The following is a 19,296-nucleotide window of genomic DNA, read 5'->3' as shown; positions in this document are numbered from 1 at the left end:
AGTGATATGAGTAAACTGGTAAGACCCCAACTTTCGGTAAGGCAGATGTGGGTGCATTGCTAAGTCAGTTGATGTAATTTAATCAGAGCATTTTCATTTCAAACCGTTTAAGTGTGATCTAGGTTTTAGATAAAATTATTGCCTCTTTTACATAAAGAAATATGTCAGCAGGGCATTCCATATGATTTAAACAACTTGAAACTTTCCTCACTTGAATTTAAAGTTTACTCTGCTTGTCTGGAACATTTAATCTAAACTGACACTTCCAGTGCAGTATCACCTTTTCGACAAGACATTTAAACTTAAGACCTGCCAGCCAGTTCAGGTAGACATAAATAGTTTATGGCTGTTTTTGGAAAAGAACATTAGATTAGATTAGATTAGATTAGATTACTTACAGTGTGGAAACAGGCCCTTCGGCCCAACAAGTCCACACAGCCCCACCGAAGCGCAACCCACCCATACTCCTACATCTACCCCTTACCTAACACTACGGGCAATTTAGCATGGCCAATTCACCTGACCTGCACATCTTTGGAGTGTGGGAGGAAACCGGAGCACCCGGAGGAAACCCACGCAGACACGGGGAGAATGTGCAAACTCCACACAGTCAGTCGCCTGAGGCGAGAATTGAACCCAGGTCTCTGGCGCTGTGAGGTAGCAGTGCTAACCACTGTGCCACCGTGCCACCCATGGATGAAGTATTGGCCAAGATTCCTCATTGAGTGGCATCAAAACAAACAAATTTGTCATTTCTCTAATCTGCTGTTTGTGAAATTTTGTTAAGGCATTGTGGCTACTTTGTGAATAAAATAAGTAAAAATATTTTTAATTTGTTTTAAAATAATCTGACTTGAGAAGCCCCAAGGACGTTGGAGGATGCTATATAGATGCAAGTTTGGTCAATCTAACATTTTCTAATTTCTAAGAACTGAGCCAAGTGTGGAAGTTGTCATCTGTTTGACAAATTTGGCTTCATGAATGTGGCAGTAAGAAAGCTGTTAAAAAGCTATACAGTATCCTTTTCTTTCTAAACGTGTATGAACTGCAAAAGCAAGTAGCAAAGCTTACCCTTTACAAAGTCATAGTTAGATGCCAGCAAAAGAATTTTGTCTGGTTTTGGACACAACAATTTGGGGGGAATGTCAAAATGCTTTGATTCGGGCTCTGAGGAGATGTACTAGATTGAAACTGAGGGCAAAGACTTCAATTACAAGGCAAGACTCAAGAACATCTGATTGTCCTTTTTACACCCAAAAAGGATCATTGGACGATCCGATAGAGATATTCAAAATCGTAAGAAGCTGTGATCAGAAATTTTGCAGTGGTGGAAGGGTCAATCACCAGAAGGTGATTTAAGGTAATTGGCAAAAGAACCAGGAGTAAAATGAAAAAATCATTTTTACACAGTAAATTGCTGTAATTTGTAATTCACTGCCTAAAGGGGTGGTGGAATTGGATTAATATTTGGATATGGAATAAAAAATATAGAAATATAAAAATAACAAGTGGAGTTGGACTAATCAGTACTCCAAAGAAGTAGCATAGGATAATGAGCTTTTGAGGTATATCATTCAATGATACTGACATATCTTGGTATTTTGATACAGGATTTGTTGGTCAAGGAAGCAATAACCATGGAAATTACCTCTTTGGTTATTAGACTTCAGCTACCTATAATTTTGATACTATTTTATCACTCCATATTTTTCAGGATACTCTTGTTGGTAAATCCCAGGCCCCTTTCTCCTAGAATGCATTATCATTTTCCCTAATATCTTGGTATGGTTTTAATGTGCCTTGATTTTGAAAGTGGGTTTTCTTTCAGACCGTTTGAGCTAATTGTTCTATTATGGGCTTTGATTGCATTCATTTTATGAAAGGCAGAGGAATAGTACTAGACTGGACATTGTCTTCAGGAAGTTGCCTGCCAAATACTTTTTATATACTGCTACAATGGACAAATAATAGCACCATGAGTAGCTAGAAAAGATATTTGCTTGTGTATTTTAAAAAGATACAACTTCTGTACTAAAATAAGAATTGCTTAGTTCCTCCCTCAGGCAAGACGACTAATTGTTGTAGCTACGTATTGGGTCATGTAGATACGTGATTTCTCAGTGTGAAACAGGGTTATAACTCTTAGTTATAAGAGTCAAAATTGGTTTCTAAACTAAATTTTGCACACATTTGCTTCATATTTATCTCTCAACCCATTGAAAAATTTTATAAATACTTTAATGACAAAAGAGTAACTAGGGAGAGAATAGGGCCCCTTAAAGATCAGCAAGGCTGCATACGTGTGGAACTGCAGCTGATGGAGGAGATTCTAAATGAGTATTTTGCACCAGTGTTTACTGTGGAGATGGATGTGGAAGACAGAGAATGTGAGTAAATAAATAACAACATCATGGAAAATGTCAGTGTTACAGAGGAGGAGATGCTTGACTCTTAAATGCATAAATGTGGATAAATCTCGGGGACTTGATCAGGTGTAACCTAGAATTTGAGAAGCCAGGAAAGTCATTGCTAAGCCCCTTGCGGAGATTTTGTATCATTGATAGCCTCACGTGAGGTGTCAGAAAACTGGAGGTTGGCTAACGTGGTGGCACTATTAAAGAAAGGTGGTAAGGAAAAGCCAAGGAACTATAGACCAGTGAGCTTGACATCGGTGGTGGGCACGTTGTTGGAGGGAATCCTGAGGGACAGGATGTACATGTAGTTGAAAAGGCAAAAACTGATTAGGAATAGTCAACATGGCTTTATGTGTGGGAAATCTTATCTCAGTGACTTGATTGAGTTTTTTGAGGAAGTAGCAAAGAGCATTTATGAAGACAGAGTGATGGCCGTGATCTATATGGACTTCAGTAAGGCATTTGACTAGGCTCCCCATGGTAGATTGGTTAGTAAGGTTATGTCACTTGGGATACAGGGAGATCAAGCCATTTGGATACAGAACTGATAGAAAACAGAGGGTGGTGGTGGAGGGTTGCTTTTCAGACTTGTGGCTTGTGACCATTAGTGTGCCATAAGGATCAGTGCTGAGTCCACATGGCTGTGAACATAGGTATGGTTAGTAAGTTTGTAGATGATGCCAAAATTTGAGGTGTAGTGGGTAGTAAAGAAGGTTACCTCAGAGTACAGTGGGACCTTGATCAGATGGGCCAGTGGGCTGAGGAGAGGCAGATGGAGTTTAATTTAGATAAATGTGAAGGGTTGCATTTTGGAAAGGCAAATCAGGCCAGGTATTATACATTTAATGGTAAGATTCTGGGGTGTATTGCTGAACAGAGACATCTTGGAGTGTAGGTTCAAAGTTCCTTGAAAGTGGAGTCTTGGGTAGATAGTATAGTGAAGAAGGTGTTTGGTATGATTGCTTTTATTGGTCAGTACATCAAGTATAGGAGTTAGAAGCTCATGTTGTGGCTGGACAAGACATTGGTGAGCCCAGTTTTGGAATACTGTGTGCAATTCTGTTCTCCCTCCCTATCGGAAAGATGTTGCGAAACTTGAAAGGGTTCAGAAAAGATTTACAAGAATGTTGCCAGAGTTGGAGCATTTGAACAATAGGAATAGTTTAAATAGGCTGGTGCGATTTTCGCTGGAGCATCAGAGGCTGAGGGGGTGACCTTTATAAAGCTTTATAAAATCCGGAGGGACGTGGATAGGAGAAATAAACAAGGTACTTTCCCCAGGGTAGTGGAGTCTAAAACCCGAGGGCATGGGTTTAGGGTGAAAGATTTAAAAGAGACTAAGGGGCAACCTTTTTCATGCAGAAGGTGGTGCGTATTTAGAATAAGCTCCAGAGGAAATGGTGGAGACTGGTATAATTACACCATTTAAAATGCATCTGGCTGGGTATATGAATAGGAAGGATTTGGGTCAAATGCTGGCAAATGGGACTCTATTTATTTAGAATATCTGGTCGGCATAGATGTATTTGACAAATGGTCGTTTCCATGCTGAACAGCTTTATGATTCTATAACTAAATGGCCCAAGAATTGCATAAACAAATAATTTGTTCATGAGGCCTGGATTATCAGGACTCTATAACCACCAGAATCCCATGATGATAGATAGATCCAAGTAGATTTGCTGCCACCATTTCTCTCTCAGATTGCATTCCAAAGGGTCCAGTATGAGGGAGGAAGACCACTTGATTATCTGACAAGAAGTGGCTTTTTTCTTGAACAAGATTTAGGGTATTGCATTCCAGCAATCAGATGCAAGTTGCTTTGTTATGATGATCTTAGTAATGATGCTTTGTCTTTCACTGACACTGATGATTCTTTCAAGGAAGAATAAATGTTTTACTTGATCTTGTGTCTCCTCAACATCCATAACAGTTTGTTCTCCAGGCTATGTTGTCTGAATAACTTCAGTTAAAACTCATCAGTGAGCCCAAGTATGGGACAGCTGCTCATTAGCTTTCTCATTATTTGCATTTCCTCACATTCTTTCATAGTGAGAGGAAAATGAAAAATACTTCCGTCAATTTTCAGACGTTTCATTACCTTCCTAGGTAACATCTTCAGTGGATTTCATGGGAAGCAATGCTGAAACTTCCTGCTTTCTATTTATATGTTTGGGTTTCTTTGGGTTGGTGATGTCATTTCCTGTGGTGGTGATATTCCTGTGGTGAAGTCATTTCCTGTTCCTTTTTTCAGGGGGTGATAGATGGGGTCTAACTCGTGTGTTTGTTGATAGAGTTCTGGTTGGAATGCCATGCTTCTAGGAATTCTCGTGCAGGTCTTTGTTTGGCTTGTCCTAGGATGGATGTATTGTCCCAGTCGAAGTGGTGTCCTTCCTCATCCTAATCTTCCTCGCATGTGGATGAGTAAGGACAACACTTCGACTGGGACAATACATCCATCCTAGGACAAGCCAAACAAAGACATGCACGAGAATTCCTAGAAGCATGGCATTCCAACCAGAACTCTATCAACAAACACATCGAGTTAGACCCCATCTACCACCCCCTGAGAAAAGGAACAGGAAGTGACTTCACAGGATATAATATCACCAACCCAAACTATAAATAGAATGCCGGAAGTTTCAGCATTGCTTCACATGAAGTCCACTGAAGATGTTACCTAGTAAGGTAGTGAAACGTCTGGAAATGAACCTTTCAGCTCAGCGAGCAAACCTACATCCAAAACCTCAACCTGAGCTACAAATCTTCTCAAAATACTTCAGTCAACTCTGAAGAGTCAATGGTTTCCATCCTATTGACAATATTGAAACAATTCTGTAATGCCAACATATTCTGCTTTTTTGGGCTCTACGATGAGCCTAGGAAACTCTATGAAATCTTTACTAGTTTTCGTTTAACCAGTTTTTTGCCAACTGATGTTTCCTTAACCTATTGTTCTATGAGTGGTTGTACCTTCTACAAATTTGAGGTATGACTGGCTGTTTCTTGTCTGTTATCTGTAACAATTTTAACTAATTTCATCATTTAAACAAGGTTGAGATCTGTATTTAAGTGAGAATTCTAGATTGTGAAGTACGTGTTCTTTATTATCTGACGCCCCTGATGTTGCAGAGTTGCTTGCAGCAAATCTTTAATCATGGGAGTTATGAATGTTGGATCTGTTAGTTATAATGTTGTAGGTTATTAAGTGTTCCTTCAGCCATCATATACTACCTGATAATATAGTGACCTTGGCCTCATATCAGGTTTAAAATTAGTGAGATACCATTGACATAAATATCTTCTTGGCCACCTTATTTCCCCTAGGAAATCCTTCATCTTTTCTATTGTATCCTGCTCTAATTCACTAATGTATTTGTGCATGTAGCTATTTTGACATTTTGCTGCACTGTAAGTGTTTTCTACTTCTAAAGGTCCTCTGGAAATTACTTGTTGTACAGATTAAATGTGCTTTTTTAAATAGATGACCACTGCATGTGTTCGTGAGGTTGCTCACAATGTGAACAATGACTCCTATTACTCATTAGGGCAGATAGAACTATCTCCTCGTGTCTTTGGGGTTTTTATATCCAAAGGACTGAATGGATTCTGTTGATATCCTCTGATAAGGTTGCTCTTCTCTTAGAATTGATCTGTGTTGTTCACTCAGCATCTAAAAGGTTTATTCCAAAGTCCTGTAAGAAATCTGATTAATACTCGTATTTCCAACAAATTTTACTCTTTAAGAATTCTGACTTTGAAGTACCATTGTCATTGTTTTTTCATAAATCTTTAGAGATTATGAATGAAATTATCTACAGATTCTCCTGGTCTTCTGTTAGATTTTGCTCTTTCATTTTGTTTTGTTCCAAGATTGAAATAATTGTCAAAAACTTGTAGAACGTCACCATGTTGAAACCATAATTATTGTTCTCATTTTTTTGGTTTGGAACTGTGAATTGCCGTTGAGAATTCGACTTTGAACTCCTGAATAGCAGCTTGTTCTTAAACAGAGAAAGAGAACATAAGAAAGATATCTACTGTCGGAAGCTGGCCTGGAAAGATATACAGATTAATTCCTGCTTCAAGGACTCTGTAGATGTTTCAGCACCAAGATATTGCTATGCTCAAGGACAGACATCTGGTTGGATGTTGAATTGGTCAATTAAGGGACACTGCTGCTGGCCAGCAAACTACACAGAATGTTGAAAAAAGAGAAAACAAAGACTCTACTGGAGTTGACTAGGTTTTGAGCAGCAGACAGCTTTGTATTTTGAAAGCTTCCGCATAGTGCTGCTTTTGTTTTGCTCTCTCTTTAGTTTTATTCCAGTTATCAATTTGTTGAAAGTTCTAAGAAAATAATCCAAATCTGTAGGAACTAAGTAAAAGCCTCTGTTGGTCTGAAGAAGCTGTTTGTATTGATCAGGGACTTCGGAATTCAAGCAAAATATGCAGTGCTATATTCCTATAATACAACCTTTCATATAAATATTTCATGAAGGCCTGGTCCTCATTGTTCAAGTGTTCATCAGTTGGCAAATTGCAATTTTTTTAAAAAAAAATTATTCCTTAACTGTGCCTGTCCCTATTTAGATTTGCAAGCAGGAGTTTGGGCTTATATTGTAGATATTCATTAGATTATGTTATGTTTATCGTTCACCACGACCACAAATAGACTAGGAGGTAGATGGAGCGTAAACTTGAACAGGAGATACTATATTGTGCATCTTCTCAATTCCACAGTTGGTCCTAGATTGGTCGTCTAGCTCTCACCTCTAGGTCACTTGACCCGCAGTCTTAAAGGGTCAACTACATACATAACAGACCTCCCCTTTATATCCGTACTCCCGTTATCAATATGTATGTATTCAACTATTGTAGTTACTATACAAGCATTGGCGCTAACTTTTTTTTTCATTGTCCGGAATGTTTACAAAAAATTGGAAAAGGAAAATGACCCTTCTGTAGTTTACATTGACATAATCAGTTTCTTGGGCACGATGACTCCTGGAAGACTGTCTTGTCATTCTTAGGAACCTTTTCTCGTGTAGCCTTCTGGCTTTCAGAAGATCCTGTTGTTCCACAGGTATGTTCCTGTCTGAATGGTAGTTGTTGCCCTGTGACACCGGTGTTGTTTCCTCCCTGGGAATGGCTAACCCTGGCTCAGAGATACAGAAGTCAGTAGACACTACTGGTCCCATTTTGAACTACTGCCACTACTGTTGGGATCCATTTTCCCCAGATATATAATTTGGGGCCAACATGGTGTCTCCTCCTTGGAATACTCTCCTGCCATGAAGTTCCCACCCTTCTGATAATCTGTCCTCCTTGATTTCACTGTACCACCTTTATGGTCTTTTCTGGCTGCAGTAAATCAGACATGGATCTTAGCTGATGGTTGAGCATTAAGGGCGCCAGCGAGCACTGGGTAGTCGCTTGTGGAGTGTTCATGTACAGGAAGTTCTGGTAGAATGCGTATTTCATCAACGCGAATTGATTGATTATAATATGATTAACGGAATGAGGATGCTGTTTGGATAATATGAACTTTTTACTGAATGGGTATAACAATTTGCTGTAGTGATCTTCTACAGCGCGATAGCAGTTTTCTGTAGCACGATTTTTTATAATGTAAGGTCACAGAGGAATGCAGCTATTGAGTTATAATAGAATGCACTGTACATGCTGAGGAATATGTTGAGTCACCGCCCAGTTATCCAGCCCCCCCCCCCAGCCACGAGGTCGTTAAGGCATGCTTCAAGGTTTATACAAATCTCTCCACCTGGCCATTTGTCACAAGTTTATACAGAGCCTGTCTCTCATGTCTGACTCCATGATTTTCCAGGTACTCCTCAAATTCTTGAGTCAGAAACTATGGACCACTGTCACTCATGACTTGTGCAGGATTTCCAAAAATGGCAAATATTTCATCTATTCAGTCTGATACTAGATTTTGAGACTGTCAACTCAGATCACTTAGAATGGGTGTCCCAGTAATTTCTATCCCTCTCCTGGCCCCATGAAACTGATGTGAATCTGCTGCCATGGTGATTGAAGCTGCTCCCATCAATGAAGGGGTGCCTTCCTTACTAATGCATGATCCTGCTTTCTCCTCAATCGCATTCAGCCATCAATGATGTTCATAGACACCACTGCACTCATATTCACTTCCATCAGAGGATTTAACCCGATGAAGGAGCAGTACTCCAAAAGCTTGTGATTGCCAATAAATGTCGTGCTATAATGCAGTGTTGTGTAACATCTCTCATTGTCCACCCCAGTCCAACACCAGCACCTCTGCATGAGGTGTGAGAAAACAGCACTGAATAGGATTAACTGTATCTTGATAATAAATAGCCTATTGAGCCTCATTATGCGTTGCATGTAAATAATGACTAATTCAGAAAGGTAAGAAAGAGAGAGAAAACAGAGCACTAATAGGAATGTATCTGGTTGGAATTGATACTTTCAGATGAGGAAGAGAAGGGAAAAAAATTACCATAGTCCAGTTTGGTCAGCAAGCACAAAAGCAAAAGAATGAATTAATCTTTATGGAGTGTGGAGGTAGGAGACCAATCAGAGGAGCAATGCAGCAGTAGATTCAGATGTTCAGCATCATTTGCAACTTATCAAATACTGAAGTAGTCTGTATCCCTATACATCAAGGCATGGAAAACATCAAGCTTGGGCTGATATGTGGCTCAAATGTTATTTGCCACTTAAATATCAAGCAGTGACCATTTCATACCATCTCTCCTTGACCTACAATGGCATTGCTATTGTGATTTCCCCATTGCCGACATCCAAACTAAACTGGACTAGCAACGTGGCTACAAGAGAAGGTCGGCGCCTAGGAATTCTGCAGACAGTAACTCAGCTCCTTTCTCCATTAAACCAGTCCATCAAATAAAAGGAACAAGTTAGATTTGTGATGAAATGCTGACTGGTTTCCAAGATAGTTTTAGCTCCAACAGCACCAGAAGAGCTTCACAGTATCAAGGACAAAGCAGCTCACTTGATTGGCATCCCATTCATCAGCATCATTATTCACCCTCTTCAACATTCCCCCCTTCCGCCCACCAACGCAAAATGGTACAACTTCTACTACTTAAAATAACCAGGCAGCAGATAAATGATAATGCCACCACCTGCATCTTTTCCTTAAGTTGTAGACCACCCTTCACTGTGGCTCGGTCTAAATCCTAGAATTTCCCTGCAAACTGCACTGTGGGCGTACTTGTATCTCAAGGACTGCAGCAGTTTGAAAAAACAGCTCACCACTTTCTCCAGGACAATTAAGGCTGAGTAATAAATGTTTACATAGCCACTGACATGTACATCCCATAAACAAATAAGAAGAAAGGTAGCTAAAATGTGGTTGAGGGTGGCTGAGACAAGGACGAATATGGACAATGTTATGGAAGTCATGTATATAAGTTTATACACTTAAATATTCAGTAAAAATTCCAACAAACAATTCCAAATAAACTAGTGTTGAAATTGTGGAACTTGTTGCCACAATACAGTGATTGAGACAAATAAATTACATATGTAAGGGTTAGAATGATAAGTGCATGAGGATGAAAGGGATAGAAAGAATGGTGGTTTGGATAGGATGAAGTGCAGGGGAAGGAAATTTATGTAGTTTGCCCAACCCTTCAGTGAAGGGATTTACAATGTCAGGTGCATGTGAATCGTAATGTTAATCTTTAGAAGGTGCCACTATGTTGAAGCGGTTAGTGAGGTTACGTCCTTGGGCAACTTCTGATGTAACAATATGGGAACAGAGGCAAAATGAGAAGCCATTGCTGGAGGTGTTCTAAGTATGCAGGTGATAGGTTAAGAGTGAGATTGACTTAGGAACATGTGACTGAATTGAACAAGTCCGAATAGACAATTGATGAAGGTGGTGTTGGCAAATGTTAAATGTGCAATGAGGGTAAAGGATGGTTTGTTTCACAGTCTGTGGCCTAAATTCAGAACCCCAATGACAGGGCAAAAATTGGGTTAAAAGCCTGCATTTGTTGACAATGAGAATGTCTTGGAGATTTTACATTGGACAAGCCTCCAAATAGGCCACCTGCAGGCTTGTGTTGCAATTAAAGATTCAGGCTTGTGATGATATTGACACATGGTGGCCACATATCACACTCATAACCCCCAAAGCCTGTTCAGGGATCAGTAAATGTAGCTCATTGCATTAAATGTTGTCACTTATACTTTAAGGCTATCTCAGTGCTCTGGCAGGCCAGAAATCTGGAGAGATTCAAACTTTGAGTTGAGAAAAATGAATGTGAATTCTGTAAGTTAATGTTACCATTTGCTCACTCTGCTGTTGACACATAACTACAGATCTATACAGCAGTAAAGTAATTGCCAAGATATTCTTGCAGGACATTCTGTAACAATCGTAAAGTGCATTTTGAAAAAGATGTTTGGCAGTGTTCTAAACTTAATACTTTCCTTCACAGGTCCTGCTCAGGTTCCAATGGTGTCTCCTAATGGTTCAGTGCCTCCCATTTATGTGCCTCCAGGATATGTGTCACAGGTGAACAAACATTTTGAATTTCTGAAAAGAATGATTGTTTAAGAAAAAAAAGTGCGGCAAGATATTCTGACTAACTTAGTTCTAAGTGTACAACAGCTAAACAGGATAGTTAGCTGGTAAAACTTTATTCTGCTGTAGAGTGTGAGAAGTATTGGTGCAAAAGATAATGCTGAAACATTTGCAGCAACCTTCAGCCATAACTACTGAGTAGATGATCCATCTCTGCCTTCTCCAGTCATCACCACCATCACAGATGTCAGTCTTCAGCCAACTTGATTTACTCCAATTGATGCTGAAAATGTGTTGTTGGAAAAGCACAGCAGGTCAGGCAGCATCCAAGGAGCAGGAGAATTGACGTTTCGGGCATGAGCCCTTCTTCAGTCCTGCTCCTTGGAGGCTGCCTGACCTGCTGTGCTTTTCCAACAACACATTTTCAGCTCTGATCTCCAGCATCTGCAGTCCTCACTCTAATTGCTATCAAGAAATGGTTGGAGACATTGGGTAATGCAAAGGCTATGGACCCTCACAACATTTTGGCAAAAGTACTGAAGAATTCTTCTCCAGAACTTGCTGCTCTCCTAGTTATGGCACTGGCGTCTACCCAACAGTGTGGAAAGTTGCCCACGTATGTCCTCTGCACAGAAGGAGGACAAATGCAGCACTGCCAATTGCCGCCCCATCAGTCAACTCTCAATTATCAGTAAAATGGTGGAAGGTGTCATCAACAGTCCTATCTCGCAGTGCCTGTTCAGCAATAACCTACTAACTGACACCCAGTTTGGGTTCCACCAGGGCCAATCAGCTCCTGACCTGATTATAGCCTTGGTTCAACAAGGACAAAACAGCTGAATTCCAGAGGTGAGGTGAAAGTGACAGTCTTTCACACCAAGGTTCAACCATATTTGGCATCAGAGAGCTGTAACAAAACTGGATTCAATGGGAATTGGGGCAAATTCTCCACTGGTTGGAGTCATGCCTTGCACATAGGAAGATGGTTGTAGTTGTTGGTCATCAGTCATCTCAGCTCTAGAATATCTCTTCAGGAGTTCCAGCAAATAGTGTTTTAGGCCCAACTATCTTCAGCTGCTTCATCAATGACTGCCCCTTCAGCATAAGGTCAGAAGTGGGGTGCTCGCCAGTGATTGAATAATGTTCAGAATCATTCGTTACTCATCAGCTGCTGAAGCAGTTCATTTTCAAATGCAACAAGATCTGGACAATATCCAGGTTTGGCTGACAAATGGGAAATAGAAAATAGGAAATAGAAATTTACACGCAAATGCCAGGCAATGACCATCTTAAATAAGAAATGATCTTACCACTGACCAGAAACTCAACTAGATTGGCCACTTAAACGCAGTGGCTACAAGAGCAGGTCAGGAATACTGGGCCAAGTAACTCACCACCTGACTCAAGCACAAACAGACCTTCTGTCCAACTCATCCATGCCAACCAGATATTCTCAGTAAATCATGTCCCGTATGCCAGCATTTGGCCCATATCCCTCTAAACCCTTCCTTTTCATATACCTGTCCAGATGCTTTTTAAATGTTGTAATCGTACCAGCCTCCATCACTTCCTCTGGCACCTCACTCCATACACGCCCCACCATCTGCATGAAAAGGTTGCCCCTTAGGTACTTTTTGAATCTTTCCACTCTCACCTTAAACCTATGCCCTCTCTCTAGTTCTAGATTCCACCCAACCCAGGGGAAAGACCTTGTCTTTTTACCTTATCTACGCCTCTAATGATTTTATAAACCTCCTTTAAGGTCACCCCTCAGCCTCTGATGCTCCAGCCTATTCAGCCTCTCCCTACAGCTCAAATCCTCCAACTGTGCAACATCCCTGTAGTTCTTTTCTGAACCCTATCAAGTTTCACAACATCCTTCCTATAGCAGGGAGACCAGAATTGCACGCAGTATTCCAAAAATGGCCTAATCAATGTCCTGAAAAATGTGTTGCTGGAAAAGCGCAGCAGGTCAGGCAGCATCCAAGGAGCCGGAGAATCGACGTTTCAGGCATAAGCCCTTCCTCATTCCTGAAGAAGGGCTTATGCCTAAAACATTGATTCTCCGGCTCCTTGGATGCTACCTGACCTGCTGCGCTTTTCCAGCAACACATTTTTCAGCTCTGATCTCTAGCATCTGCAGTCCTCACTTTCTCCTAGTCAATGTCCTGTCCAGCTACAACATGACCTCCTAGCTCCTGTGCTCAATGCACTGATGAATAAAGACAAGCATACCAAATGCCACCTTCGCAATCCTGTCTACCTGCTGCTCCACTTTCAAGGAACTATGAACCTGCACTCTGAGGTCTCTTTGTTCAGCAACACTCCCCAGACCTTACCATTAAGTGTGTACATTCTGCTTTGATTGCCTTTACAAAATGCAGCACCTCACATTTATCTAAACGCCATCTGCCACTCCTCAGCCCATTGGCCCATCTGATGAAGATCGATTTACTCTTTGGTAACCTTCATTCTCCACTACACCTAAAATTTTGATGTCATCTACATTATTAACCATAACTCCTGTGTTCACATCCAAATCATTTATATAGATGACAGAAAGCAGCAGACTCAGCACCAGTCCTTGGTTACAGGCTTCCAGTCTGAAAACCAACCCTCCACCACCATCCTTTGTCTTCTATCTTCAAGCCGGTGCTATAGTTTTGCCTATATTCCATGTGATCTAACTTTGCTAACCAGTCTATCGTAAGGAACCTTGTCGAATGCCTTACTGAAGTACGTATAGGTCACATTCACCACTCTGGTCTCATTGATATTCTTTGTTACTTCAAAAAAACTCAAATCAAATTAATAAGACATTATTTCCCATGCACAAAGCTATGTTGATTATCCCTAATCAGTCCTTGCCTTTCAAAATACATGTGGTCTGACTTTACTAGTTGTAACATGATTACCAACCTTTGTACTCAATCCTGACTGATGAAGACAGGTGTGTCATATGCCATCTTTACTGCTTTTTGTTGCCCTTTTCAGGCAGCTATGCAATTGAACTCCTCAGTATATCAGTGTTCCCTCGGGTCCAGCTATTTGCAGTATTGAAGTGATTGGAACAAGGTGGTAAACAACGAAAATTTGTCTTAAGTTTAAAAATCACACAACACCAGGTTATAGTCCAACAGGTTTAATTGGAAGCACACTAGCTTTCGGAGCGCCTGATGAAAGAGCAGCGCTCCGAAAGCTAGTGTGCTTCCAATTAAACCTGCTGGACTATAACCTGGTATTGTGATTTTTAACTTTGTACACCCCAGTCCAACACTGGCATCACCAAATTGAAGTTTGTCTTGATTGAGTTGTTAATCTGGGCCAATCCGGAAGGCCTTGGCTGATCAATACCACTGTTAAACGGTAGTTTGGAGGAGAAATAAAACAAGGGAAAAAAAAACAGGAGATTAGAATCTCCTCAGTTGAGGGCTGACTCCAAATTGGCTGGCCACAGCCACCGTAAATATGCTCAAGTAAATAGTGTCTTAGCGATGGGATATCTGCCTCTATGTAGTTAGTTCAGATGTGTCTCTTCTTCAGAGCAAAGAACCAGTGCTGAAGAAGAATCATATCAATGAAAAAAAACTAGGAAATTAGAATCTCCTCAGTTGAGGACTGTCTCCGAGCTGGCTGGAGAAAGAAGCTTTATATTATTGGACTGTGCTGTCAACGTTGTTCTTTCCTGACTGTATAAGCCTCTATTTCTACTGTTGCTGCTGCTACTAGGGCCTACCCAGCCCTGCTGCTGCAGCCTGGATCCCTGGTCCTGCTGCTGCTGCTACCTAGGCCTACCCAGTTCTGCTGTTGCTGCTACCTGGACCCTTAAACAGCTGGGACTGCTGCTGCCACTTAGGCCCTTAAGAACTGGGTCTGCTCCTGTTGCCTGGCCAAGTTGAGAACTGGGATTTAGGCTCAACTACCTCAGCCCTCGTTGCAACTCCCATCCCCTTTAGGTTCCTGATCAAGTGCCCAGGGCTTAAGGCCTACACCCATCCTGACGTGTCTATTAAGCCCTGCAGCAAGGCCATAACTAGTGTGGTCAGCCTGCTAGCCATCATTGCTGTGGCCAAAATGTATGGGAAGGCTGTATTTATCCTGTGGTCCTGGCAGACAGTTCACTTGGTCAAGCAGAAGGGTCTTGCTGTGGGCAGGACATATTTGCCTGTCCACCCCCTGAAGGTCATGAGCTGGAGGGTAATATTTTCACCATCCCATCCTTTATTGCCAGTGAGCCCCTTCTCCCCCATCTGCAATCTTTGGGGGAAATTCACTCAGTTGTAACACCGCTCCAACTTTGAATAAAGGACCCTGCCCTGAGACATGTCTACTCCTTCCACTGCCAGGTCTTTATTTGCTTGGGCAGGGAGGAGTTGACCATGGACAACTTTACTATTCTCTGTGTCGTCTGGATGGTGCATGGCATGCGGTGCCACCTCTGCCATGTGGTAGACCAGATAAGGAAGAACTGCCCTACCCCAAAGGTCATCCAGACCACATTGGTGGCTGCAGGTAACACTGCTGCACCTGCTCCCCCTCTCCCCGAGACTATCCCTGGAGCCCCGCAAATGGATCCTAAGCTGGAGGTTGCTGTCACTGCGGCCTGTGGCGGGAAGGGGGTGGATGTCTTGCCAGAAAGACGGCATGAAGGAAATCTAAACACCCTGTGGATGCGTTCCCCCTGTTGTGGTTACCCCATCTCCTCCCCTCAGTTGGAACCTTGGCCCTCCACATCCTAGCACATAAACCTACCCTCTACAAGGCACAAGTTAGGAGTGTATGGAATATTCCCCAGTTGTCAGCTCAAGAAGGTCGACACCATCCAGGGCAAAGCACCCAGATTGACCTATAACCGCCAGCATCCACCAACATTGCTCAGTTGCATCAGTATTTATACAATTCACTGCAAAAATTCAGTAAAACTCCTTAGGCACCACCTTTCAAACCCAAGACCACATATCTAGAAGGACAATGGCAGCAGATAAATGGGAACACCACCACCTGCAAGTCCCCTCCAAATCACTCGCCATCCCAACTTGGAAAGATGTTGTCATTTCTTCACTGTTTCTGGGTCAAAATCCTGGAATTCCCTCCCTAAGCGCAGGGTGGATCTACGTATGGATTACATGTGTACTGCTGCCATCCAAGAAGGCATCTTCTCAAAACCAACTTGGGACGAACAATAAATGCTGGCCAGTCAGCGATGCCCGTATCCCATGAGTGAATAATAATTTTAAAAATGCATTGGGTATACAGATCAAATTAAAAGTGACTTATAAATGTAAAATTTTCATTATATTTTTAAATCTGTAAAGTGTTTATTCTCAAAACAAACTTAATAAAGGAATAATACCATCTAATTTTGCCCTTTCCTCCACCTTGCCCCCACATCAGAGTATTGTGATTTTCCAGGATAATGCGTTTTCATTATTTTCTTTTGCAAGACTATTCGTGTATTCCGTAGATCCAGTAAGATTTTACACCCATTAGAAAAACGTTTGACCTGCACTAACATTTTTTCACGGCACAATGTGTACATTTCAATGATATTTCTCACGTCACCATCACAGGGCAGAATTTTTTTCCCTGTCAAAAGATAGCCAATACTTTCAAACCAATTGTTTGTCCATAAGTAATCTGCAATGAATTGGCAAGGGTACTGAATGACTGACCAAGTATCTGAAGACCAAGGCTGAAGAAGGGTCACTGGACCCAAAATGTTGACTCTGCTTTGTCTCCACAGACGCTGTCAGGTCTATGCAGTATACCAGACCTGCTGAATACAAAACACACCTAAGGAGGTCTGGAAGTAAGTACTGTGTTAAGGAGCTGCTAAATCCCTTTATAAATGATTTAAGCCCAATGCACTTTTGAAGTATGGTTTGTACTCTAAATGTTTATTGAGCTTAAATAGTGTATAAAGGGATTTGGCAGCCCCTTAACACAAAGTTACAAGTACTTGATGCAGAGTTCAGTCGTTAATAGAATTAGCTTTAATAAATTAATGCAAATTAAGTTTGCCTTAAAGTAGAATAGAATAGCCTTTCTTGTCACATATACGCAATGAGTATAGTGAAATGTCACCAATTACATTGCGACTTAGATACAAAAGTACCTAGGCACAGCTTCTTTAGTTACAAGATTTAGACAATACAGAAATAAAAGTTCAATAGATTCAATAGTATAAAGTTATGTCAAATATACACTGTTATGAACATAGCTCCTCCATTCAGTTTCTTTTTAAATCGATTCATGGACAGCTGAAGTGAGCAATTTATTAGCATGTGATATAACTAATAATGACTTTGAGATGTATTTATACTTTGCAATGTTTCAAGATTAATTGATTATTGTTTGAAGGTTTTAATTTAACACAAAAATGTAATAAAACTTTCTTTTTGTAGATAAAAGTAACATGGTATAAGATTGCATTTTTAAATAAGGTTGTCAAGTCTGTTTGAAGGTATTCGTAGAGGGTTGATCTCATGACTTTAAACAGGTGACACTGACATGCCTGTGGTTTGAAAGTGTTATTGTGTTTACTCACGTAAGGTGGAATTATCTGTAATTAGGCATTTTTGCTTGTGGTTTCCCATTAGCAATTGTGAACTGTAAATCCAAAGCACGTTTCTTCATAGTCAATTATAGCATTTCCCTGAGATTAATCTGAAACTCTTCGAGGCTTACAGACATTCCATTTTTCCAGTCTGACAGATGTGCATCAGATACCTTGGAGAGCTGAATATAACGTCTGTGCAGGAATTTACTGGCAAGTTTAAAATTCTGATGGGCAATTATCTTGTAGCAAAAACCCTTCAGAAAGTTTCTGATTGTGCACTTATGTCAGGGACTCTGGTGCTGACTTAGTTACCTTAATACTTAGCAAGGAAATGGTAGATTAAAACCTGCTCCAACTCTTAGGTAAGCGTCCTACTAACTTTCCACTCTATCCCACTGACACTGTACTACCACCCTATCTTTACTGCATAACTCTGAATATGGGTTTAAAAACATATGCTTTTTATTTGACAACAAAGCATAAAAGTAGGAGTAAGCCCTTTGGTTACTCTAGCCTGCTCTGCCTTTCAACAAGTTCTTTTACTGATGCGACTGACAGTAACACAGTAACTTGGGTAAAATGCTGTGGATGCTAGAAACAAACACAATGCTGGAAAAACTCCGGTCTGGTGGCATCCAACATTTCAAGTCCAATATGACTGTTGTACTGAACTATAAGTCAGGTTTCCAGCTGAACCTATAACTGACGTCCATCTGAGATTAAGATGCAAATACGTAGGTTGGATCTTTATGCTCTTTTCTTGGTGACATTTTTATGTTGAGATGGGGCAGAGCAATCAGATGAGGGATGTTAATAATAGAAATTGAGCAATGCTATTCCTTTTTGGCATTACTTTTAGATTTTAAAAAAAATCTTCTGTTCAAAGTTTTCTCTCTTCCATGAATATAATGGTATCTTTTATGGTGCAAGATGAAGCTCTGAGGCAGTCAAGATTTTATTGAATTACCTTTTGTGGATTTTCTGTCCTCCAGTCAGGGTATGCACCTGTACAGAAATTCATAACATACGTTAAGTATGATAAATGTTCCAATTGAATGGCTGTGATCAAACGTACATTTACTTTGATCTCAAAGCTTTGTGTTCAGTGTCTGTTAGTGCAAATAAAAAAAATTACTGTCTTGAAGAGCAATATGCAAGAATTTGCAAATGTGGACAGAATTGAGGGTTTTTTTCAAAGTCCAATGCATTGTATTAGATTCAGTAATTAATTAATGTAGATAAGTGATAAGAATCAAGCTAGAAAGCAATCAAACTTGAGAGTGAGATTTGAAGGACTGGATTTGATAAATAATTTCTTCAGGAATGATGTCATGAAAGAAAGATAAATGCAAATGTTAAGGAAGTAAGTTTATTGACTTAATTAAAGTGAGCTATATATAGGAGGTAGGAAAGCGCAAATAGATTACTAGGGACTGTCCAGCAGTCAGAAGCTAATTTGGTCCCTAGTACAAAGGATGGTTAAAAAATCAGTATTGCCAGAACAGAGATGCTAAATGCAATTGAGAGAAGTCAAGCAATTGTGCCCTGAAGTAAGTAGACAGATACATGAATCATCATGATATTTGTAGGATGGTTGTTTTCGTAACTTTCTTGGAACCAGAGGAACATTTTTAGACAAGTTTTTGAACAGAGGCACACATTGAAAGTTAATGCAGTAAATGATTTAAAAGTAAAGGAGAAATAATGTAAAGACCCTACAATACAATCTTTTATGAAAATACTCAAAGATAGAGGTGGCAGAGTAA

The 19,296-nt window shown here is 40.5% G+C and overlaps 1 protein-coding gene across 3 annotated transcripts in view; it reads left to right on the top strand.

Annotated features, from left to right (window-relative positions):
• Positions 1–19,296, top strand: part of fndc3a (fibronectin type III domain containing 3A) — a 212,714-nt gene that overhangs the window by 81,818 nt on the left and 111,600 nt on the right. For all 3 annotated transcript variants that reach the window (XM_072584555.1, XM_072584554.1, XM_072584556.1), the window contains one exon: positions 10,886–10,962. In XM_072584555.1, the coding sequence (XP_072440656.1) occupies positions 10,886–10,962 (77 nt within the window). The remainder of the gene's footprint in view (positions 1–10,885; positions 10,963–19,296) is intronic.

The sequence above is a fragment of the Chiloscyllium punctatum genome, chromosome 15 (genome assembly GCF_047496795.1).
Source record: "Chiloscyllium punctatum isolate Juve2018m chromosome 15, sChiPun1.3, whole genome shotgun sequence".
In the NCBI taxonomy this organism is placed as follows: Eukaryota; Metazoa; Chordata; class Chondrichthyes; order Orectolobiformes; family Hemiscylliidae; genus Chiloscyllium; species Chiloscyllium punctatum.
Note: the sequence above shows the minus strand (reverse complement) of the source record. Positions and strands in the feature narration are given on the sequence as shown.